Here is a 24,974-nt window from a genome sequence, read left to right on the forward strand (position 1 = left end):
AAATCTGAATTCCTTCCTTTGCTCACAAGAAGAATAGAAGTCCATGAGTGCAGTAAAAGAAGGGTTTTGGATCACCAGCTTTCATTAATCACAAACCATATGAAGCCCTGTCTGAAATTTGTGTCACATCAACACCATCTGTATTATTTAATTAGGTTCTGTTTTACTGCTGCCCATTTTTGGGTTTCTCACCCTAGTGATGCATTTGGCGATTCAGATCTCGCGCCATGTCCCTGTGATCCAGAGTCTGTGCAATCAGGTAGTATTTGTAAAGCGCTACTTATCACCTCTGGGGTATCCAGGCGCTATGCTGCAGGTCTTAGTCAAAGAGGCAGTCCACTCTGAACTTCTTTTGTAAACTTTATGAAGTACCAAGGAAATTATTTTTAATTCAGCTACTCAAGTCACTTAACATCAGACTCTATGGATCTGCATTATATTATTTGCAACTTCTGCAGTCTGAACACGCCTCTAATATGATGTATAGATTAATTTCAGCTACAGCCAAATGACTGAGTAGGATGGGCAAGTAATGTAGGGTAATGATGTGAGTTAAGAACGCACAAAATCGCTTTTGGGATTTTATTGGTCAAATGTCAGTGTTTAGTCACGAGTAATTTTATGATCTAATTTTTTTTATTCTTTATTGATGAATGTTCGATTTTTTTATTGTTTAATAGATTTATGATTAGGTACTCTCTTGGCGCAGTCTGTTAAAATGAAATGTTGTACTCTAATCAGTTTTTTTTAACACCAAATAAAGATTGACCTGACTTGACTTAACAAGTGACCTGGTTCTGCAGGGCCTACACTCCATGACATGAACCAGAAAGCGGCAGGCGGCTCCTCCACTGTGGCAGAGGCGCGCCTCCGCCCCCAAAAAAATAGCAGGAATGAAAAATAAAACGACGCTTGTTTTATTTCTCCTCTCCTGTCGAGTCTTGGTGGCAGGGCCTGGGGGTGACAGCACTGAGGGAAGTGGTAGTTCACTCCATTCACTGTGCATGACGGTTTGGCTGGCCGTCTCAGGCTGGCCAAACCATCATGGGCAGTGAAGCTCTCTCCAACCCCGGCTGCATTGCTAAGGTTGGAGAGAACAGGCACATACTTCCAGTCTGTTGAGGGGGCTCAGGCGAATCCTGAAGCTGCTCTCATGTGAGAGAAGCTTCAGGATCGGCCTCATGGCATTCTGGGAGCCTGTGGCTGAGGAAGAAGAGAAGAGGAGCGCAATGCGGCCGGCTGAAGGTAAGTTTAAAAAAAAGTATTATTATTTTTTATTTTGAACCCTATGCCCCCCCTCGCCCGCCCAACCACCCGCCTTGCCACTCGGGTCAAACACCTGTTCCAGCATGACCGATTTAAAATACATCTGGGACCTATGCCCAGGCAAGGAATTAGAAGATGTGAAATGGTGGAAAGTTTTAGAATATACTCACAAAGTTTTCAGAAATGTTGAATCCAACTTGATTACATGCATAGGCCCTAATTTATATCGAGAAGGCCCAACAAGATACACGCACTAAATAAAAGTGCACTCACATAGATGTGGGATTCTTCCCAACAGTGTGGGAATGCCCCAGGATTTATAAGTGTGTTAATAAAATCAGTGATTTGCTGTCAGAACCCTTAGGTAGTTCAGGCCTCCAAATGTTAGCTCAGGGCTTGCTGGGTCTGTTCCACCACCTCAAACTGAGCAAAGCAAATAACAGATTCCTTGATCTGGCTTTGTTACTGCCAAAAAGTTCTATTGCAAAATGCCCTAAAGAGCAGCAGAGGCGTCACTAATTTGCTGTTGCAGGAAAGACGGAAAAGGCCCATTAAGTAACGAGGCTATGGCAAGCATGCTCCACAGGATGACAAACGAGACACACACACACTGAGCACACAGCTCAACACAAGAACCGGGGCGAATGACAACCAAATGCATACCCTACGCTATACTAGATATAGACGCTGTCCCATTAAAGGCTGTAGGAAGACCATTGTACAATGTTGGTTAAATAGTGCTGTTAGCAAAAGGGCACCTGACCGCACTTGTTAAATTGTTGCATACTGAAATTGATGGCTAGACTGTATGCTTACTTCCTGATGTTATGTTGTATGATACATATGCACTTCACAGTCAACTGAAAATTATGCATGGAAATGCTAAATATTTTGTTATGCTTAAAACAATCAAATTGGTCTAAAAAGAAGTTCATGCAAGTGTACTTTTTTCCTGACTTAGGTGCTTCTGAGCCGCCACTAGATCTTGGCGCAGCAAGTTACTGCAGGACCTGTGGCCACCGGCACATGAACAGCAGTCCCCAGGATGACAGGGGATTCTGCAGTAACTGTTGTCACCAGGGGTTCAAAGAAAGGTAATATATCCTCAATGGAGACAGAGACATTGAATGACTATGGAGGGCAATACTCCATTGAATGACCATTGACTGAGACTTCTCAAAGTTTCTGTCTCTTTCCCGTTGACATTCAAGTTCTAGCTATCAGTCTATTTCTGTACCTCCAGCAGTTCTATAGGTCATTCTCTGTTTTTATCCCACTTTCTTTCTGTGTTACATTATAATCTTTCTCTTTTCTGGTGTTTCTACCAATATTTATGCTATGTACAAATCAAGTCTGTTAGTAACAGTGAGTCCAATGTTTAAATGATATTTGACTGCAGGCCAGTAATGGGTGTCAAATTGTCTAGTTTTTTAATCACTTAAATTCTGTCTTTCTGTGTCGTCTTCCTTTTGGTAAATTCTTCAATCCAGACATATCTTTCTTTATCTTTATTTGTGTGCCTCATTCTCGTTCATGTGTTATTCCCTGTTTTCTGCCACCTTCAGTTCATATTTTTGTATAAGGCTTATGATAGAAGGTTGTCGCAAGGATGAGCTCTGAAGTGAATAACCAATTTCTTCACTAAAAAGGATAGATGCCTGAAAACACATTCTTATGTGGCACTGGCCTACCATGGTGGGGAGAGGTTGCCTATAATGAATATGCCACAAATTGTGGGTGCGGCTTCCTCTTCCAAAAGATTTGTCTTCCCACTTGTCCCAACAGAACTCCTGTGATGCATAATTAGGGCAGGTATTTTGCTTTTCACGAATGAGTAGTTCCTTTCTTTTTGAAGCTCCTGCACATGCTCTTCCAAAGCAATCCCTCCATGGTAATATCAAGGGGAAATGTCAACAAAGAGAATAGAAATCAGAGAGAGGAATGGTTAAGAGCAATTATGAACGAGGAATCTGATGTGTTTCCCAAGCAGTTATGCAACAATGGAGCATAATGGTTTGAAGGACATTGAGACTTTTATTTTCTCAATAGTATGTAGTTGTTGGGACATTTTAAAAAGATGTTGTTTAGGTCAAAACGTTCACTACATGAATTTTAACTACAAATTTGGACTATTCACTTCCTCATATCGATGATAATTTCAGTATTCAGTCTGAAAAATGGTGTTGCCACCATTTTTAGAAGAACCATAATTAAAGGTAAAATTTACCATACTGCCAAAAACATTTGTGTACACCTTCTTGCTACACGTCTGTACATGAAACCCCACAGCAATGTATGCTGCTGATTGCCCCACGATCTTTACATGAAATCCCCTATTAAGTGCTCACAGATCAAGTTAAAGACTGTTACTCTACCGATATCATTTGAGTACCTCATGCTGCATACAGAGAATTTTCAACTATTTGTGTTAAATACGTTGTTTCAACATGGCTGCTTCATATGAATGCATTTCAATGTTGCAACTTCACCAGTGAACAGCTGTCTTCAATGAACAGTGGGAATAGAAAAACAGGGTGACGGCTGCTAAATGTTTCGACTCTCAGCCATCTGAAGGAAGGGAGAAGCTTGCAGTAGATGTAGTGTTGTTTTTGTGTATTCACTGTTTGTCCTCTCACCTCCCTGGAGAATGGGTACAACTGTGGAAAAGACAGGGACAGGGCTGACTAGGTAGGCTTCTGCTGTGGAGCCATGCAGGCCTGGGTTCAGGTCGCAGCACAGGCAAGTCTCAGATTCTCCTTATCTTGTACACATTTTTCCAGGAATGCAGTACAAACGGACAACGAGATGTAGAGAGAGCTATGAGTAAAAAAGCACGTTCTTAGTCCCATCTTTAATATATGCTTAACTCACCCTTCTAGCAAAGATGCACCCTTAGTCCGTCTGTTAATGTTTGTCCTCGAAGAACAAAATCTGCATGTGGGACCATTCAGAACGTATGGGAGAATAAACCTGGTCTAGCGGCCTCTGTCACTTTTTCTTTACTTCTGTTTTCTGCTCTTATAACCCACTTCTCACCTCTTTTGCAAAACATCAAAACTTGAAAAACTCAGAAGGTGTTGTCAGTCCCTCATTTTCCTGGACCAGTATTCATTCTCTTGCTTGACCTGTTGGACCTGAAACTCCATAATTCATATCTTCTAGATCCAATGTTTGCAGTCTCTGATCAACTTACAGTGTGCATTGATGTCCATGTAATATTAGACCCACATCCTGGGCTAAGCATTCAATTCCAAGAACTGCCACCCACTAACATCTTCACTGTTGCCTTTGTATGTTTTTGTGTACTCCGTTTCTGGTACAGTGATGTTCTTTTTGTGTGTACGCTCTACAAGCATTCTTATGTATGGTCATTAAACCCAGTATTTTTGCAGTCTACCCAGTCAGTGAATTGAAGTAACAGAGAAAGAGAGAGAAGTGGATGTGGAAGCAGGAAACAGAGTGACCTCTAGGAAACTGCAGGAAAAGCAATGAAGATTCTGGTGTAATTTGTGGAAGCACAAAAGGCCCTACATTCCCTCATATTTAAGACCATGGGAAGGAGTAGATGTGAAGTGAAGGGTTATGGATCTTTAAAATGTTAATTGTACTTCTTGGTTGCTCGTGCCTTACTGACCACATTAATGGTGACTTTGCTGCAGGTCTGTAATGATGGAGAAGGCTGCTGGTGATGCCATTAGGAGTGCTGTCCTGAAACCAGTTAAGAAACGTAAGCGTAAGGAATACCAAAGTCCATCAGAAGAAGAATCTGAGTCAGAAAATATGGTAAGCTTTGAGGTTGGTCTATGTGAGTAGGTAGGTAAGGAGAAGAACAAAAGGAAACTGTGCTGCATGTCAGAGGCACTACCATACTGTTGGAAATGGAACTCTTCTACTTCATGGGTTTTGAATCTGCCTAGTTGACAGAGTTAGATACTGATATACTGTTACCTAGTTATTTCTCAGCTAATTCCAGTCTCATTTCTATAATTTTCCAAATAATTTCTGATTACATTGCTGTCTCATTCATAGGAACTTTGAGTGGGTTTTACCCAATGCAGGAAGTGTGCTTGATCTGCTAGTTAGGTACAGAATGTTGATTCAGGAGTTATGATGTAGATTGAGGAGTTGGGACCTCAAGGCATTTATTTACCATGTGCATATGTCATGAGATCATGGAAGAATGGCTTCACCATCTGTTTGATGCAGTTTAGGGAAATTATGTTTCTATGGAGTTTTGCTGTTCACACTTGGTAGTGTTGGGAGTCAGAAAAGTAACTGGTAAAATGGGGATTGGATCTATTACTGGAAAACCAGGTTAAAAATGGATAAATTGATGTTTCTGAGAGAGCACAACCTAACCTACAGAGGGGCTGCAATCAATAATTAACCACAAACTCACCAAATCTCTTTGGCTGCAAAAGTACATGATAGTAATCCAAATGTGCCCTTGTTAGGCGTGTGCGGTTAAAAAGACTATTGTAGCTGGCAGGATGCATATGTACAATGTTGAGGACAGTTCTTGAGGTAAAACGTGCAACTAGAGTGGACCTACACAATCAGACGCTTGCATTCATATGCCCATCTCTTGGGAAGAATATGATATATTGGGACAAGAGCGCCATCATCAAGTCAGTGTATGGCAGAACAATAGAATGTAGTGCAGCATCTTCTCATTATGGTAGACACCGTGAATGCCCGTCAGGCATTTCTGGCCACAGTCTGTAATATTCTGTTTTGTTTGGATCTGTTTACTTTTGAACTTTTTTAACTCTAACTTTTTATGCTTATTGTATTATTTTATAAGGTAGGTGCGTAGAAGCTGTAATCTTCCTGTAGTTCTGCGTGATTTAAATAAAAGTTAAACTGAATGAAACCCATGGGCATCTGTGATACAATTGTATTCATCTCCACTTGCAGGACACTTCCTCACAGACTAATGTATGATTCTGCAGCAACACTGCTTCAAGGTCCAGAGATGTGTTACCCCCCTCTGGTGCAATAGATGCATGTAGCACTACTAGATTCACTGGATCAAAGACTTGTATCATTGCTGGCAAAATATATTTAAGTGTCAGGACTTCCAAGCCACCTGCACCCTTGTCAGCCCAGCAGCCTAGCAGTTCAAGCAGGACTGTTCCCATTGGAGTAGGGTTCAGACTGATTTGCATATGGCTGGGTCCAGGGTCGGACTGGCAGTAGCGGGCACCAGGCGTTTGGGTGGGGGCCACTTTGGACCCCTGGTAGGCCGTTTTTGTTACCGGGGCCAGACAACTGTAACAAAATCTGCAGTGGTGAGATGGGAGTGGTGCTTTCAACTAGCACCCAACCCCCCGGTGGCCTGCCGAGCTGTTTGTCACGGCCAGTTTCATATCCCAGACCAGCCGTGGCTGGGTCCAAACTGATGTATGGTGTACAAAATAATGATGGACCGGGATGCTGGCCTGAGGAATTACCACTGGCTGAGATTAATTCAAGCATTCCATCCATCACCTTTTCGTATACTTCAGTTGGATATAGTTTAAGCAGCTAAGACTTCATCTTCACCTGCAGAAAACAGTGCTTCAAAACATACACCACCACTTTATCTACACCTGCAGTGCATACATCATTGGCATCTGTTGCAGATACTGCTCTAACATTTCCAGGAGACCCCACTCCAGCATTTGCAGCCATGACTACTGGTGCCAAAGCAACATGCCCATCTATGCATACTCGAGTCGAAGCGATGGAGGTGATTGAGCAGGTTCATTCCCAACAGTCACCTGATGACATCTTCACCCTTGGGTTTGAAGATGTAGAAGGTGACAACATGGAGATATTTGAATGTCAAATGGATGAATGGAGTCCAAATCCCCTCAAGTCGAAGAGGTAACAGCGGGATCCTCTCGCAATGACTCAAACATTCAAAAGTTCGAATATTTGGAATACAAGGTGAGTGCCATGGAGGCAGGCGAGCAAGTCCTTAGTTGCCAGCTATACATTGACTACAGAGGCAGCATCTACCCTCCTGCAAGCATGGATTTTCTGAGCTAGAAAGTGTACTTTCCGAAGCAGAAGACTCAGTCAGCACATCAGTTGGAGTAACAACACAAGCACCGGGCTGGCCTTGCACCTGTTTTTCATCTGGTTAAATGCACCTTTCCTGACCATTATCATGCAGAATGCTGAGGGACAGACCTAACTCGATAAAGCAATGGACACCATGGCGAAACTCCTGGAGTTTCAGGACTTAACATTGTCCCAAATGTCACACTTTGCGTCCATTCCATCCACCTCATCCCCCATTGAGTCCTCACAGGTGTCTACTCCAATATCCAAGAGAAGATTAACAAGTGTTGTACAACTATCTGGAGCTGGGGAAGAAATTGTGAATAACAAATTAGTTGTTTTTGATCATTCACCCATTTGTTTCAAGTAATTTTGTGTGTTGAAGTTGGTTCATAATTAAAGAGATTTGATCATGTAGAATCTTGTCAAAAGTTCTGTTTATTGTAAACGTGCAGTTAGTGAGTGTCATTTCAAAAGTAACCCATGATGATGTTGCTCCTAATGGCATTGGCATTATCCTCCTGGCTTTGCCTGAGATGCCATACTTAGTTCTATTAATCGTCATTATCATCTACCATGCCCTCCCTCTTCTCAGGCATGGTGACATGTTGCCTGGCAGCAATGCTGTGGAGCACAGTACATGGAAATATGATGTATAACACTATCTCATTTTGACATCTGAACTTCCATTGCAATGGTCCAGATTCACACTTGAAGGTGTTTGCTTCTGCATGGTCCCAAACTCTCACAGTTCATTCATGATCCACAATGTAAACAGGGGGTAACCACCATTACTCACAAAGATCATACATATGAGTGTGAGGGGTTTTACCAATACGACTAGACTAGTCGTTTAAGGTGGCCCCCACTATTCCCTACTAACATGGCAGACCCTAAAATAGAGGGTTTTTTGTTATGTTCTACTGGGTTGAGACCCTATATCGTACATTTACAACAAATACTCTTGTTATTCTTAAATTATCTTTACTTTACATTGCATCATTGCACATATCACTACAGAATGTTGTGTATTTTAGTAATGAATTTGTAATTGTTTTATTCTGTGTAATGACCTTGTTGTAGATATTCGTTGTACATGATGAGGGTGAAATAAACATAAGTAACAATATCTTAATTTACTCCAAAACCACTGAAGATCACCTTCGGTATTTGAGAACCACACTGCGTCGCCTCTCAGCCTGTGGACTCATGCTGCTACACTTGAGGAAGTGTAAATTCTTCACAAACCAAATTGAATTCTTTGGTTACTCCTTCACAAAAGACTGTGTGAAAATAGATCAAAATAAGTTGCATTATAACATGAATGCTCCACCCCCTACCTCAGCCAATTAAGCATTCACTTCCTTGGCATTATCCCAAACCTGGCTACCCTCCCAAAGGCACACTCAAGTTGGGAATGGGAAAATACCCATTAGCAAGCTTTCCAGAAAATCATAGACACTCTTCTCCATGACATTACCATTCCTACTTCAACCGAATGAATAAGACAAAACTAAATGTCGATGCCTGCCCAGTAGGGCTGAGAACAGTTCTAGTAAAAGAATGCGAAGAGGCCAGTGGGCACCAATGCATTTGCAAATAGCACGTTGACCAATGTAGAAACTCACTAAGCCTAGATCGAAAGAGAAGTATTGGCAATTCAGTGGGGGTGTTCCCCTTTTTTATCTCTACTTCTATGGTGGGAACTTCAAAGTCATCACAGACCACAAGCCACTAGTATTTCAAGGCAGGCTGCAGAGAATTGAGAAGAAGGTGATGCAATTACAACAGTATGATTTATAAGTGAAATACCATCCTAACGTCGATAACCCTTCTGACTTTTTGCTGGGGTATTGGAGGCTGGCAGGGAGTTCTTCCGTGCAACAGTCAGATGTCACAAAATAATAAGTGAATATGGCCATCTGCACCGCCTGCCTCAAGCCATCGGATTAAATAGATTACCCAGGAAAAAATGTACAAAAAGCAACAAAGACATTATGCCAACACACCTGGAAGACATTTGGTAATCAGTAGAAGATGTTGGACAGCCTGTCGAGAGAGAACAACTCTAGTGAGCCTGAGATGAGCTAAGCGCCACCGAAGATGGATGAATCCTCCACGGCCACCAATTAGTGGTACCCAGAACACTACAAAGTATTGTGGTGGCTCTTGCTCAACAAGGACACCAGTGAATTGATAAGACAAAAGCACAGCTTTGTAAAAAAACTATGGTTCTCAGGCAAGTCTTCCGGTCTGTAGTAGCAGTAAAAGGTACGGTGGTAACAGCCCAGAGAGGGGCAGAGTTAGTGACTCAAAATATTTCCTAGTTTCAAAAGATCCTGCTTACAATGGATGTCTCATATGGATCCCATGTGTATTCTGGAGGTGGAGTAAAAGACTTTCCGGGGAAAAGGAAGGGAATACGACTGGAGTGCTTATCATCAACTCGCTTGGTGACTTAAACCGGGACCCAAAAGATTCAAGCGAGGCAACAAGACAGCAGTTTGAGAGTCAGCAACTTCACTCAACCACCTCACTCAGGGGTCAAGGAAACCTCAGGCCTACAGCACCGTTACAACCTGATAATCGACCCAACATCAAGCCAGGGACTGTGCGATTATGCATGGTCCCCGAACTCCAGGAAGAAAATTGTTCAAGGTATAAGAACAATCCAAAGTGGGGAGGGATGTAGTGAGCCACCCGTCTCTTTAATGGAGATGGCATCATGCAGCACACACCTTGTGGCCGGTTTCAATCAATGGCATTAATAAATGGATGTAAGATGCTTTCGGCCCAGTCCAGACTAAAACTGATGTGTGAGAGGGTCTCATTTGTGGCTACCCTTTTGTGTGCCTGTCAGGCCTCAGATTTGCCTTTCACAATAACCTTGACAAACAGAACAAGAGACAAACACGATAAACATGACCCTGGGAAACACATTATGAAATTATTCTGTGGCCTGGAGCATCCAACATAGGTCCATGAGTGCTACTTCCCTACCAAAATTTTAGAATATCCACATGAATAGGATAGGCCCTCATTACACTGTGTGGTCAAACGAAACAGAAGCTGATGTAGTGGCTACTGGCCAACAGATTTTTTTGACCCTCCCTTGGCACGTGTTACTGGACCTAACTCTCTGTTACAGCTGTCTCTGTGCATTGCATGTGCCAACTCTGCACACGATTAATATGAGCCAGTCTGTACCCACGTTTCACTCAAATTCTAAAAACATCAAGTAGCTAGAATGGAATGCCTTTGGAAGAAGCTGATTTCGCCATGTCCATGTGGGTCTCAGTGTTGGAAGTCATGCAAGGAAATGAAGCTGCACATATTGAGAGAATTAATAAACAATTCCAGCCTATTAAAATGAGATTGTAAAAGTATTTAATTTACTGAAAAAGACAGATTACTGAATGTTACATGAGGAATGGACATTAAGAACAGTATTTAGGGGCCTATTACGATGTGAGTTGGAAAACCTCCGCCCACAGGTCGGAGGCTTTCCGACTCGCACCGTAGCTTTCGAATCCAACAACCTTTTTATGATAAAGTCTGGCATATTTGAAACCGGCTGGACGGACAGACTGGCTTCCGATGGGCCAGTCGGAGGTCACTCATAATCCCCTATGTACTGCGTTTATGTCGTGGGGATTATGATGTCAATTTCTGACAGGCTTTTCATGTTGGGCTTTCCTTCAAAAGAATAAGATTTAAGATAAGATGTAAAAGGATCATTTTTTTTTCTGTTTCTTCGTAATTGTGTATTTTTCTGTTAACTTGCATCAAAGTGTTAGTCAACCCGTTGAGCATTTTAATTAAAATATAGCAAATGTATATTCTAGAACACCATGTAATTGCAAAAGTTAAATCTTCATGAGTCGGCAGGGATAGGGTAAAAAAAAAGTTACTTCAAAGGTGAATCCTCCGATTATACTAAAGTGATGTGCGAATTAGTTACAGTGAACTATACAAATGCCGCTAAAATGATTTGAAAGACCTCTTTCGGACAGGATTAAGGCTTTGTGCTCTAAGCGTTTGTCTCACCTTTTGTACACAATAATATTTCTCATTGACTGCTCAATTGTTTCAAGCCACGATCCCACATTAAGGGCCTGATTACAATCTTGGCGGACAGGTTACTCTGTCACAACGGTGACGGATATCCCATCTGCCGTAATATAAATCCATAATACCCTATGGAATGTGTAAGATGGTAGACGGAATATCCATTAGGTTTGTGACGGAGTATTCCCCCAGCCAAAATCGTAATCAGGTCCCAAGTCTAATGCAAGCTAAACAGCCCAGAGAAAAAGCCACTAACGACCACCAGGTCAATATTGCAGCCATTTTTGGGAAATATACCTCTGCTGTTATCTAAAATACCCATATATGTGTTGCTTGTTTGTTAATTGGTATGAAAACTTTGTTTTTTGCGTTCTACAGGAGGACAAGCAAGAAGACAGAAAGAACACAGGTGGTGATGCAACTGTTAGCAACACGGAGAGTGAAGAGTGGAGCATGAACCAACACGGTGAGAAAATAGGTTGTACCAAAAAGGGCAAACATTTACAAAAGTGAAGTAAAACAGCTGCCTCATGCATCCACCAGTGCGATAGGGTGCACATTGACCGCAGTGTTGCTACAGGTAGGCCTAAATACATCTCTTTTGCTGGTGAGAGGAGAGAGTGCTGTGTGCAAACATAATGTTTTGCCTGTGGCTCAATAAGGAGTGCACCATTCCAGTGTGGCAGTACTACTTGTCGGATTTCTCAGAGTGTCACATCGGACTAGTAGTCCTTCAGCATTTAACTGAAGTAAGACCCTCACATATTACCAGTACCTTTAGTAAGCACTCTCATGTAGCTTGAGTGTTGATCAACGTTCACCGTACAACTTTCATGAGTGTTGTTTTAGGTTTCATGTGCATTTTGGGAACATTTTCAGCAATCAGTTATTTTATTTATATTCCTTAAGAGTGGGCTTTAGATAGAGTCAGGAGCACAGGAAACTCTGTAAAAATGTGACGGATCCATATTACAAATGCCATAGGCTATAATACGCTTGATTGTTATCCGCAATGCGCACAACGGAGTGTCCTGTCTGACAAACGCTGACTAAGGTCCTCTGTTTGGTATTCTATAGGAATATCAAGTTTTTAATATCACCCTGAATATCAATTACAGCAATATTGTATATGTAGGTTAGTATGATAATATACATATATATATATACTGAAAAAAACAAAGGTTAACGTGACGTTATAGTTAGGTGAAAATGTCAGTTAAAACATAACATTTGAAACTTTAAGAACCACTACAATTCATCAGAGTCAGCTCCCCGCCTGCCAGTACTCTCAATGCTGGCATGGTAGCCAGCACCTTCCTCCTCCCTGCCTGCTCCATGCGACCAGGATGCGGGGTGTGCCTCATGCATGACAGCACGAGCAATATAGGGGGCACGCAATGGTGCCCCACCTCTTACCTTTGGGGTCCCATAGAGGATTTCCCAGGACCCTTTAACTCACATGCCCAAATACTAAACAAAATAAAACGTGCTAACCCGCTTAGGCTCTTACCCACTCCAGGAGATTATAATTGAAAAGGACGGACCCGCCCTTATTTTAAATGTACATTTTACTGCAGTATTGAAAATGTAACTATAAATCTCTATCTATATATAGGGAAATATAGATAGATAGATAGATAGATAGATAGATAGATAGATAGATAGATAGATAGATAGATAGATAGATAGATAGATAGATAGATAGATAGATAGATAGATGTTGAAGGTAGATAGATTTATAAATCTATACCTACCTATATACATTTAACTTGACTATATTGCCATAGTAGATACTTTCAATACAATATTTTGGTAGGACAATATAGGTTTTCTATATAACCTGACACACAACTTTCTGTTTTTGTGCTCAACTGCATTGGTTTTTAACCTTTTGACTTTTGTGAATCTTCACTGAACTATTTTTGGAATCTGGAGAACCCCAATGTATACAATCGGAAACCGGGGACTGCAACTGAGTCATTACAGGAAGTCGGTGTCCACGGCCTAAGCAATGATTTGAACCACAAAACATCAACACAATGCACGAATACAGAACTAAACATTTATCAAACAAATACACAAATGAGGATTAATTTCATGGAGAAATAGAGCCCACCGATCATTCACACTATATTCTGTTTTATGTACGTGCACTGCTTCCACAAATCAAACTGAAAATACCAACTTAATTTTAGTCTCCAGTCTCCAATCCCTTCACACTTATAGAGTGCTTCCAATTTCAAATTCCTTCAATGTCCAATTTTACATTTAGCTTCTTACATGTAGGCTTTATTAATCTGTTAAATTTATAATTTGTTTTAGCAGTTGCAGATTACCTAAGTAGTTGTATCAAACTCCCAGGTGTCCACTCACTGCATGTTAGGATCCGTTGCTCTTCGGGCTTCCAGTGAATTGGTAGATAAGAAGACTTTGATTCTGGATGATAAATTGATTTCACCAGCAAGCTACAACTTGGTGAAGTGGGGATGTGAGCAGTATAATCTCCATTTCTTAAGCTTAGCCACAGGATCAAATCTTTGTGTTTTCCTGTTCCTCGTTTCAGAATCTAAACCTCATGTTTCCTGATCTAATCCATGTCACAAGAGAAGTCTGCACACTTAGGTATCAGGAAAAAAATAAGAATTCGAATAACTAATGTTTTGTCTTCCACACAGGGTCAGGAGAGGAGAAAGGAGAGCGATGGTCCTGGAGTACCTATCTAGCAGGGCAGAAAGCCGTCGCTGCTCCAGAAAACCTTTTCAGGGAGGTGAGTGATTTGTTGTGCCTTTTTTTATTTCTGTATAGATATTATAATCCACTGACTACAAAATAAATATATTGTAAAATATCATTAAGTCACATGCTCCAGTCTGCCATTGTCTTTCCTTCATTGTCCTCAATTTACTTTCCAAAAAACCAACAATCAAAAATAACAACATTTTTTGACCAATTTTCCCAGAATAACATAAACCTAGTCAAAGACCTCTTTACAGGAAAACTCCCCTCTCCCTTTTCCGAACTATAATCACGGTATGGCCTGGAACCCTTAGATTTAAAAAAAATTCTGAAACTAAAGGCACAGCTTACGTCACACTCAATACTACCCACCAATCTGTCGATCCTTCCAATGATATTCCAGCTACTAAAATCAGGACACATTGTGTCTAAAATCTACAAACTACTGATCCCAAAACCACATAAATCACACTTGAGTAATGAGGTAAAATGGGAATCTGAATCTGACACTAGAAATATTCCCTTTGACTGGCATAAGATACATAAAACTCTCCCGTATTATCCCAAATGAAACTCAGGCTAATAAACAGAACATATTGGACCCCTGACAGGATCTTTAAGCTTAACCTCAGTCAGAGTCCTACATGCTGGAACTGCAAAGCACATGTTGATGATTTAGCCCACATGCTTTTCCATTGCCCCATCTTACAAACATACTGGGATAATATATACAAGTGTATAAACAAAACATTCAATATCGATCCCCCCCCAGGGAATTCTCCTACATCCTTCTAGGATTCCTAGACCCAACTCTGTCGTCTGAGAATGAGAGCTATCTGTTTGACCTAAAGCTTACACTTGCCTGCAAAATAGTACTCAATAACTGGAAGAACTCCAAAGAAGTCTCCTTCAGAAAATGGCAAGAATGGTTGTCCTTTCTAAGAGGGGCGGATAATATCTATCTACACTCTTCGCCCTGGCGTCCTTCACATAGGAAGCTATGGAAGTCCCTTGATGCCTTTTCCTTTAAGCATGATCGTCCTAGAACCAAATGACTTCACATGAAACTAATACATACATTTTATGGAACCTCTTGATGACAATCATTGCACAATTACCTGAAATAAGGCCTTCTCCCTTTGGGTCTCTATCACGAACGTGAACCTTCTCGCCTGTCTCTCTATATATGAGCTGTTTCACATATGACAAGCTTCACGCTAGCCTCATTATGTCTTTATTATTATACCGATGGACACAATGTGGGAGGATATGTGAGGGTTACTTGTTACCTGCTGTTTTGACATTAAGATTGTAAATAGGATATGTGACTATGATTACTATATTATGGTGATGGATGTTCTAACATGATATCCTTATGGTACATCTTATACAAACTTTTATGTCTTCAATGATATGCCTACCGTGTGACCTTAAGGTCGGTCTACATAAAAATTACGAAAACGAAGAACGTTACTTTAACCTAACCGCAATTCCAACTGCCACTTAATTTGTAACCTCTTTGCAATTCCTTCTTCTTTTGTATTCCTTTCTATTATAATTGTTATTATCATTTATAATCACATTTGTAGATGTACTTCAACTCATGCCAATTTGTGATTTTCTTTATTTTCATCTGTGTTCTTGTTTTTTTTTCTTGAAAACCCAATAAAATTATTTGGGAAAAAAAAACATTAGCAAAAGTGTTGGACTTCAAAGAAGTCAGATTCACTATTCTAATTTCCAATCAAGCAAAAGTAGGAAAGTTTAGGACTTTGGAGAGGTTAGATTTATTATACCCACTCCAACCTAAGTAAAAGCAGGGAAAGTGTTAGACTTTGGATGAGTCATATTTACTATTTCCACTCCAATCTTAGCAACAGTAGGGAAAGTGTTGGACTTTAGACATCTCACATTTACTATTCCAACTCCAACGTAAACAAAATCAGGGAAAGCTTTGTATTTCGGAGGGGCTAAATTCATTATTCCCAATTCAAGCTAAACAGCAGTGGGGAAAGTTTACTATTCCTACTCCAACATAAGCAAATTCAAGGAAAGTGTTGGACTTTTCAAGTGTTAGATTTACCATTTCTACTTCAATCTAAGCAACGGTAAGGAAAGTGTTGGACTTTTGAGAGGTTAGATTTGCTCTTTCTACTCACAGGTAAGCAAAATTAGGGAAAGTGTTGAAATTTTGAAGGGTTAGATGTTTTATTCCTACTAAAACATAAGCAACAATAGGGATAGTGTTGGACTTTGGAGGGGTTAAGTTTACTATTCTCTTTCATAACTAAACAGCATTAGGGAAAGTTTTGTACTTTGAAGAGGTTAGATTTACTATTCCCATTCCAAAATCATTGAAAGTGTTTAAATATGCCGTGCTAATTCCTCCTATTGTTTTCAAAAATATATATATACCTAACAACACGGTGGCGGATTTTGATGTCAGGTGGAAAGCCATCCGATAGGCTGTTGGAGGCTCTCCGCCAGACATCGAGGGTTTCTCTCCGACCGCCATATTACAATGATGGTGGTGGGAGGGAAAGCTGCGGGGGGATTCCACTCTTCTTTTGATGGGCTCACAGTGCCTGTCAGAAGAGGAACAGAATTGTAATCCCATGAATGATGGGGCAGCCAGCCTCGGCTCCGCCTTTGGGATTACAATGTCAGTTTCCCACAGCCTTTCCATGTCTCCCTTTCAGACAATAAAAGGCTGTCGGAAAGTGACTTTGGGGGCCCCTAGCAGGGCCCTTTCCCCGGACCTCCATTATGGGGCCTAAAAGGCACTTATGGTGTGCCCATAAACATCCCTGCACCCGGTGCCTGCCAAACAGCCAAGAATGTTACAAAATATTCATTTTACAATGGTAGCTTGTGCTGTCGGCCTTTTCAGCCCTTGTGGAAGCGATGTTTCCAAATGCCCTGCGGGCGGTCGCATTCAAATTCTGCATTCCGAACTGCCGACCTATGGTCAGGCGGTTGCCCAACATCGTAATGAGGCCCATAGTATTATTACAACATATTTCAGATAAAAACTATATTCTTTATAAATAAGTGAAACTAAATATAATAAAAAATGTAATGATACAAAATAATTTAACAAATAAAAAACAAAATGAATACATTTAAAATAAATTCTCCTTACTGCCCAAAACACAACCCAAAAAATAAAATATATCATAAATAAAACAATAATCACGTAAAAGAATAATTAAATAAAACAAATAAAGTTGAATCCAACAACAAACATAAAATGCATTTTACAAAGATTATTAATAAATACCAATTATTTAAACTACAACAGATAATTTACAAAACCAATATTCATTAAAAAATACATAATTAATTACCAAATAAATATTTATTTAACATACAAATTAATTTGTAAAAATATATAATTTAAATAACTTCCCAGCCTATTCCCCTACAAACACAACAGCCTGCTACTAAATTACTAAATTATTAATTAGTATTTAAACTAAAGAAACCTAAAATAAACATGAATAAATCACAAAATACACTCATATAATTCAAATAACAATCAATTAGAAAATGTACATTATTAAATGCCAAATAAATATGCAAATGACATAACAAAATAATTGAAAAAGCAAAACTTTATAATTTAACTAACTTCCCACCCTATTACCCTACTAGCCTTACAAGCTGCTACTAAATTATAAATTAGTAATATATTTATGGAAAATTAAAATGATACAATAAAATACCCTTAAATAATTAAAATAACAATTAATTAAATTATATACATAAATAAATGCCCATTAAATGTTTCATTAATGTCACATATTATTGTAAAATAGAACATTAATTTATATTTTAAACAACATTTTGCAATATTTCTAAAACCCCAACAACTTGCTACTAAATTAGAAAAGCCTATTAAATATAAAAAATGTATAATTACACCTTAAAACTACAAACTATACTAAAAAAGAAAAGAATTATATTAATACTACTAACTCCTAAAATGTGTATAACTAATATGAAATTAATTAAAAAATAATATTTAATGCAACAATTTTAAAGTAAATGATATTATATGCAACAATATTTGTAAAAATAATATTATATACATAAAAATGATATTCCTACATTCTTTATTATGGTCTTCAATTTTTTTATAATGACAATATTATTTCAAATTGATTTTCTTTTAACTATATTCTTGTCATTCATCTATGAGACATCCTTTAACTAGAACAATTAAGATGACTTGTTATTCTCTATAAACATGATAGCCGTGGCACTCCCAGCTGCTGGAACCATTAGTGATGTGGGTTATGCTCCTCCCATGTCCTTTCTCCATTACATGACAATGCACACACCCATCCTCTTGAATCAGGCCTACCTTCCTAACAGTAATGCAAGTGTCTTTCACAGCTGTTGGCAAAGTTTGATTTACTTAGAGGTAGAGAAGGTGAACAATCTGTTTGGTTCTACCTATGCATGTTATTCCTCCACTAGGTCTGCGCTCGATGTACAGGACAAAGAAGAGAGTTGGAACCATTTGTGATGCCCCAATGCACTCTTAGTTGATAGACTAGACTTCAATTCATTCCTTTATTTTCTTCCTCAGTGCCAGATTGCTACTCAGAGCAAGAACTGCTTCAAGCCTGGCATGAAATTGGAAGGCATTGACCCCCAACACCCATCCATGTATTTTGTTCTGACAGTTGCTGAGGTGAGTGAATTAAAATTTCTGTGCTACTCTCTTCATCTGTAGCCAATATAAATCTGTGCGTTTGTGTTTACCATCCATTATAAGCATTATATATTTCCAATTAAATGTGACCATTGCCCTGTTGGTGTCTACTGTCTGAAGGCAGCAACAATCATACTGTGTTTTTTGTATACACTGTCACCCATGAAGGGGACATGTCGAGCTGTAACCCTTTGAGTAAATTACAGCAGTATTTGTTAAATTGTGTGTATAAGTGAAATGCCCAAAACCCTGAAATACACCACCCCATAATCAATGAGTTCAGCCAATCCACATCCACCCTTGCACCAGAATCCATTATTTTCTAGTTCTTGCTTCATGAGATCTGTTGCTTTAAAATCCCCTGCAACTGCAAAACTTGAATCCTGTAGAGTTGTTTCAGGTCTCACTTTGTAGTTTCTAGGACCTTCTATAAAAACTTCAGTAATTAATTTTAAATGGTAAACATTAGTAATAACCTTTTTCTAAGTAACAGTTACAAAAATAACATATAAACTATATGCCTTAAAGGACTAAGTGGGATATTTAGAGGATGACAGATTGAGAGTGTGTGACAAATGCAACAAATGCTTCTTCCTCTAACCCCAGGGTTCCCCTGTCCCAATTGGATTTGCTAGAACTTCTGAGTTTCCGATGGCAGTGTCTCAGCTGGCTCTGCTGTGGGGAACCTTTAGTTAGCAGCTCATCAACAATAGGGCATTTCTTTTGCAGACTTCCATGCCCGGAATTTGGGCAGGATAAATCATCAATCGCACATATGTGCAGGGAGAAAACTCCCTGCTTGGCAAGGTCTTTGCTTCTTTTATATTTCAGAACCAAACCACACTATGGGGATTTATTTTTATATAAAACAATATTATCTGACCAGCATTACATGGCAGCCAGTAGCCAAGATTGCAATTTCTATGAAAGTGTTCTTTCTCTTCACCTCAGACAATGAGGTTGACCACATCCAGCATGAAAGGCACCCCTAAGTTTTTCTAACGGTGTTAGAGTGGAGGCTAGTATTTTGGAGTTAGGTGAAAGTTGAGGGGTGATTTTAGGATTCGTTTTAGGTTTATTGAGACAGGTAAGGTAAGGGCTAAGATTAAGGTTTTAAATATGCATAGATGTATTTTGAGAGAGAGGTTGAGGATGGTTGAATAAACTTTTCTCCATAATCAACTTATGTAGTACTGTTTTACTGTATCAGATCATGCAGTGTGAAGTAAAAACAATTTCACTCCGGGTTCTTCAAAGAGGGTTCCTGTAACAGTATTTCTTCTCTCAGATATTCCTAATTAACTGTAGCATTAGAAGACCAAAGAGATGGCCCTATGTGCCTTTGGTGTGCCAGAAAATTAATTTGATATTTAATGCCACAGATTGTCATTTCCATTTACACATACTGCATTTTTTTATCAGCAACAAATCCACCTTGCTGAATGTCTGTGCCAGTAGTTTGGCTACAGGAAAAGGATGGTTCACACTCATGAAGATGAACCAAAGTATCTGACAGAGAATAGTTCTAAATGTGGTCATCTGGACTCATACAGATTTTCCAGACACATGGTTAGTGCAGGGGAAGAAAGTAGTATAAAGAGCTCTTTTTGTCATCTCAAAAAGGGGAAAAATACTGAAAGAATTTTCACAGGAGTTTTCTTCTGTAAAATACAGTATTTGGCTACTGCTGTGCTACCCTACTCTTGTATGTTTTTGGACAGCCATGTGCATTTTTTTTCCTTGGATGAGCCCAACATTTCTGTGGCCACTGATTAGAATTCCGTTTTACTGTTGTGGGATATCACATGGGGTTGGGTTGTCGTGGGCACCTAAAGTGCACCCTATTTTGCAAAGGTCACTCCAGTCATTTCAATCCTGTCTATGATAATCTGACAGGTGTGACACCTAATTTATACTTTGGGGTCATATTCCTTTGTTACCTATGCTCAGGTGCAGGTAAAATGGCACCCACTATGTAAAGTCTCTTGAATCTCCCTCAATAACCGTAGTATTTTTTTCTACATTTAGGCTCGCATTATGATGTCGGGTGGACTGCCACCGACAGGCTGTTGGTGGTGGTCCACCAGACATCCAGGGCAGCGGTCCGACCACCGGATTAAGAGACCGGAGGTCAGAGCGCAGCAGACGAGGGAAAGACCACCACCTCCGCCAGGCTAAAGGAGCCCAAGGGGGCAGCCGCGGACAGTAATCCCTACAATGAAGATAATGCCTGCACAGGCACCACCTTAGGGATTACGATGTCCATTTCCCACAGCCTTTTTCATGGAGGTCCCACTGCCATGGAAAGGCTGTTGGAAAGGGACTTTGGAGGCCCCTAGAGGGGCCCCGTTGGCCTCTGCTAAGTGGCCAGGGGGGCACATATGGTGCCTTCCCAAACATCCATGCACTGTGTGCCAGGCACCATGGTGCATGGATGTTTGCAAATATGCCTTTTACTACTGCGGCTTGTGCTTTGCCCCTTTTCCGATCCGCTGCACTAGCTGCAATAGTAAAAGGCATGTTTCGGACTGCCTACATGGCGCTCTCATCTTACTATGGCAGGTGAAAGGTCCAACTACTTGTCGGCCGATCTCCATCCCACTAGAAACAAGTATCTTGGGACCGGTTTTTGATTAACACCCCTCATCGGTCAGGCCCTTGCTCACTTTGCCACTGGATTCAGGCTAGCCTGGCTGATGAGGGGCGTTACCCCGAAACCGGTCCCAGGATGCTTGTTTCTGGTCTAGAGAGGACCTGGCTTTGCAGTTCGGCCTGGACTGTTCCCATGAGGCACAGGGTCCAGACTGATTTGCATATGGCTGGGTCCAAACTGGGATGGTGAAGTGAGCTAAAGAACGATAATGGATTCAACCCAGATCTGTGACTAGGGGGGAGTGTCTGAGAAGTTTCAGCACTTCTTCCATCATCTCCATGTGTTTGCTTTGTTCACAGAGAGAAAGTAAAGAGAAGTATCTATATGATAGAGGTCTAGGGTGGGGTACTTAGGAAGGGGGGAGACAGCATGAGTGTCTCATGTTGCCCTCACACATCCCGAGGGATGTCATGCTTCATCATCGGGCGGTGCTCCTCGTCGGGCCGGCGGTGCAATGCCCTACGGGTCCCCCGAAGGGTCTCTTTAGCGGAGATCTTTTAAGAGCGCTGCCGTTTGGTGCATGCGGGTATGTGGAGGGGAAGTACCAAGGTCAGTGGTGCTAGTGGTGTGTGCAGGAATAAAAATACCTAAGGGTTACCAGGGAAGCTAGTTTAATACGAAGGTACCCTTGGTACATTAAAATACGTGGCAAAAGTGTTACTAATTAAAACGTGATGTGTTTAGTAGTAACTAAAGGTACAGGTCAAATGGTCGACATGTTTCGCGCCTAGTGGTGGTCAAAATGATCCGGGGCGCTTCATCAGGACCAGTAGAGGTGAATAGTGTGGGGAGAGGTGCCCAGACTATGTGTAGTGGCGGGGGGTAAAATATCGCCCTCCCACTCGGCAATAAAGGGGGGGGGTTTAGTATGGGACCTTCACCTTCGAGCAGGCGTCAGGACCGGGCAGGTTTCCAGTGCCGTCACCTGAGCAACCCCCCTAGATGGTGTGGGCCTCCTACGCCGCTTTTTAAACTCAAGGAGCAACTCCAGCTCCTACTTTAGGTCTAATTCAAAGGGGGCATAACATACCTCTCCCTGCAGACACCACCTGTTTAGGAGACACTAAACCCCCCCCCTTTATTGCCGAGTGGGAGGGCGATATTTTACCCCCCGCCACTACACATAGTCTGGGCACCTCTCCCCACACTATTCACCTCTACTGGTCCTGATGAAGCGCCCCGGATCATTTTGACCACCACTAGGCGCGAAACATGTCGACCATTTGACCTGTACCTTTAGTTACTACTAAACACATCACGTTTTAATTAGTAACACTTTTGCCACGTATTTTAATGTACCAAGGGTACCTTCGTATTAAACTAGCTTCCCTGGTAACCCTTAGGTATTTTTATTCCTGCACACACCACTAGCACCACTGACCTTGGTACTTCCCCTCCACATACCCGCATGCACCAAACGGCAGCGCTCTTAAAAGATCTCCGCTAAAGAGACCCTTCGGGGGACCCGTAGGGCATTGCACCGCCGGCCCGACGAGGAGCACCGCCCGATGATGAAGCATGACATCCCTCGGGATGTGTGAGGGCAACATGAGACACTCATGCTGTCTCCCCCCTTCCTAAGTACCCCACCCTAGACCTCTATCATATAGATACTTCTCTTTACTTTCTCTCTGTTGAGGTACGGTCTGGGTTGATTTTCAATCAGACCGACCCTGGAACAGTGCCTTACAGTAATTACCCAATTGACTTTTCGGAGCACAGGCACTGGACCACTAACCTGCTCCTGGTCCCCCCCCTCCCTCCTTTTTTGGATACAATTTGCTTTGTTCACACCATATAAAAATATACATGAAAAAAGTATGTGAACACCTAACGGAAGAAATATCAAGTGGGTTAGGGTCAGTTCAATCAATTTCACCACCCTTGCATTTTCATCTCCGGTGTTCAAAGGAATGATGAAGTAAACAATGACGCCTCCCCCACATCACCTGAGTGTGGCTGAGTAATGCATTGAGTACTACCTCCAGTTATGTTACTACGTATCCAGTGCCGGATGGTGGTGCTGCTGCTGCCTTATACTTAGACACATAACCCAATATTAGCTCATCACTATCCTACATGAGGTGCACAATGGACCCCTTATGTACTAAAAAACCTTCCTAATACCATAAAAATGTCAGGCTAATCCACCCCACAATTTTTATTATTGGTGTGTCTGCATTATGCTGTAACATTAGAATTCCTTCTTTCAGGCTTACACTCCAACTGTCAAAATGTTTCAACAATATATACATTCTTACAGATTCATCAGGTGTGATATTTTGTAATGAGATCCACAAAGGTGGTAGAGTATCATACTCACACCACATTAAACAACAATAAAAGGGCAGTTACTTCTGGATTGTAAATTCATAGATAAACCAATTCACATTTATAACTTAGTCCTGTGGTGTTTCCACAGGGTAAATCTGAAGCTCATGCATGTAACCCTTATATGTACCAGGATCCAGCCAAAATCATTCCCCAGACTGCGACTCAACCTTATACTATTGGTGTGCTCAGTATAGGGAGCTGACTTCATCAAATTAACCAGAAGTTAATCTCTTACCCATTGACTAGAATTGCTTTCTTAGTTTTAATTAGAATTTAGCCTTCAGTTTCCAAAAATCTGGAGAGCCCTTCAATTAGTTGTAATTTAAATCCTTCAATACTAACCACTGGCACTTGATACAAGAAATGTATTACCTGCTTCAAGAAGAGGGTTGAAATATCCTCCTCCTTTCTGGTGCCATTCTTCCGTAAATACAAAGATGTCAATGTTTACTATTTGACTTACAAAAGGCTCTACCATATGATCTGGCTTTTAAGAAAGGTATCAACATGATTCTCACATGAAAAACGTGGGCCTTATGATTCTTCTTAAGGGGTCTCTAAGATATCTTGCAGCTTAGTATAGGGCAAGTGATATTTCATTTATTGGTGTTATGGTCCTCACAGTCCATCAGATCACTAGCAAGAGAGACATTTGATTTTCATTTTTTAATAACATTTTAAAGATTACATATGGTTGACATGTGGTGTGTGCATATAGCTGTTTGCATATGGGGGAGAGAGTGTGTGTGTGTGTGTGTGTGTGTTTCACCAGTCCCAGGATGGATTCTGTGTGTCAGTTATTAATTGTATTTGTGATTAAAGTTCTTATCCTTCAGAAGTAAGGATACTGACCTAGTTAACTGCTATTATTGTGTAAACTGTACCCTGAGGGGCATATTTATGAGATAGTGATGCAGCGCAGCAAGTCACCTTGCTGCACTACACTGGGTCACTGGGAGAGTGCAGGAATGTGCCGTATTTAAGGCATACAGCACATTCCCAACTTTTCCCCCTTTGCTGGTGTCATTTTGACAGCTTAGCGCCAACGCAGACACCCTTGCACCATGGTGCAAGGGTGCCTGTGTTATAGGCAGGATTGTTTTTGTGCAGTAAGGGACACCTTCCTGCACAAAAACAATCACGCAGAAT

General features: G+C 40.9%; 1 protein-coding gene across 4 annotated transcripts in view; it reads left to right on the forward strand.

The window, feature by feature from the left end:
* L3MBTL1 (L3MBTL histone methyl-lysine binding protein 1) overlaps positions 1 to 24,974 on the forward strand; it is a 501,211-nt gene that overhangs the window by 212,025 nt on the left and 264,212 nt on the right. For all 4 annotated transcript variants that reach the window (XM_085619211.1, XM_085619212.1, XM_085619213.1 and 1 more), the window contains 5 exons: positions 2,228 to 2,360; positions 4,926 to 5,049; positions 11,761 to 11,848; positions 14,058 to 14,149; positions 18,713 to 18,817. In XM_085619211.1, the coding sequence (XP_085475337.1) occupies positions 2,228 to 2,360; positions 4,926 to 5,049; positions 11,761 to 11,848; positions 14,058 to 14,149; positions 18,713 to 18,817 (542 nt within the window). The remainder of the gene's footprint in view (positions 1 to 2,227; positions 2,361 to 4,925; positions 5,050 to 11,760; positions 11,849 to 14,057; positions 14,150 to 18,712; positions 18,818 to 24,974) is intronic.

The sequence above is a fragment of the Triturus cristatus genome, chromosome 7, assembly GCF_964204655.1.
Source record: "Triturus cristatus chromosome 7, aTriCri1.1, whole genome shotgun sequence".
Classification (NCBI taxonomy): Eukaryota; Metazoa; Chordata; class Amphibia; order Caudata; family Salamandridae; genus Triturus; species Triturus cristatus.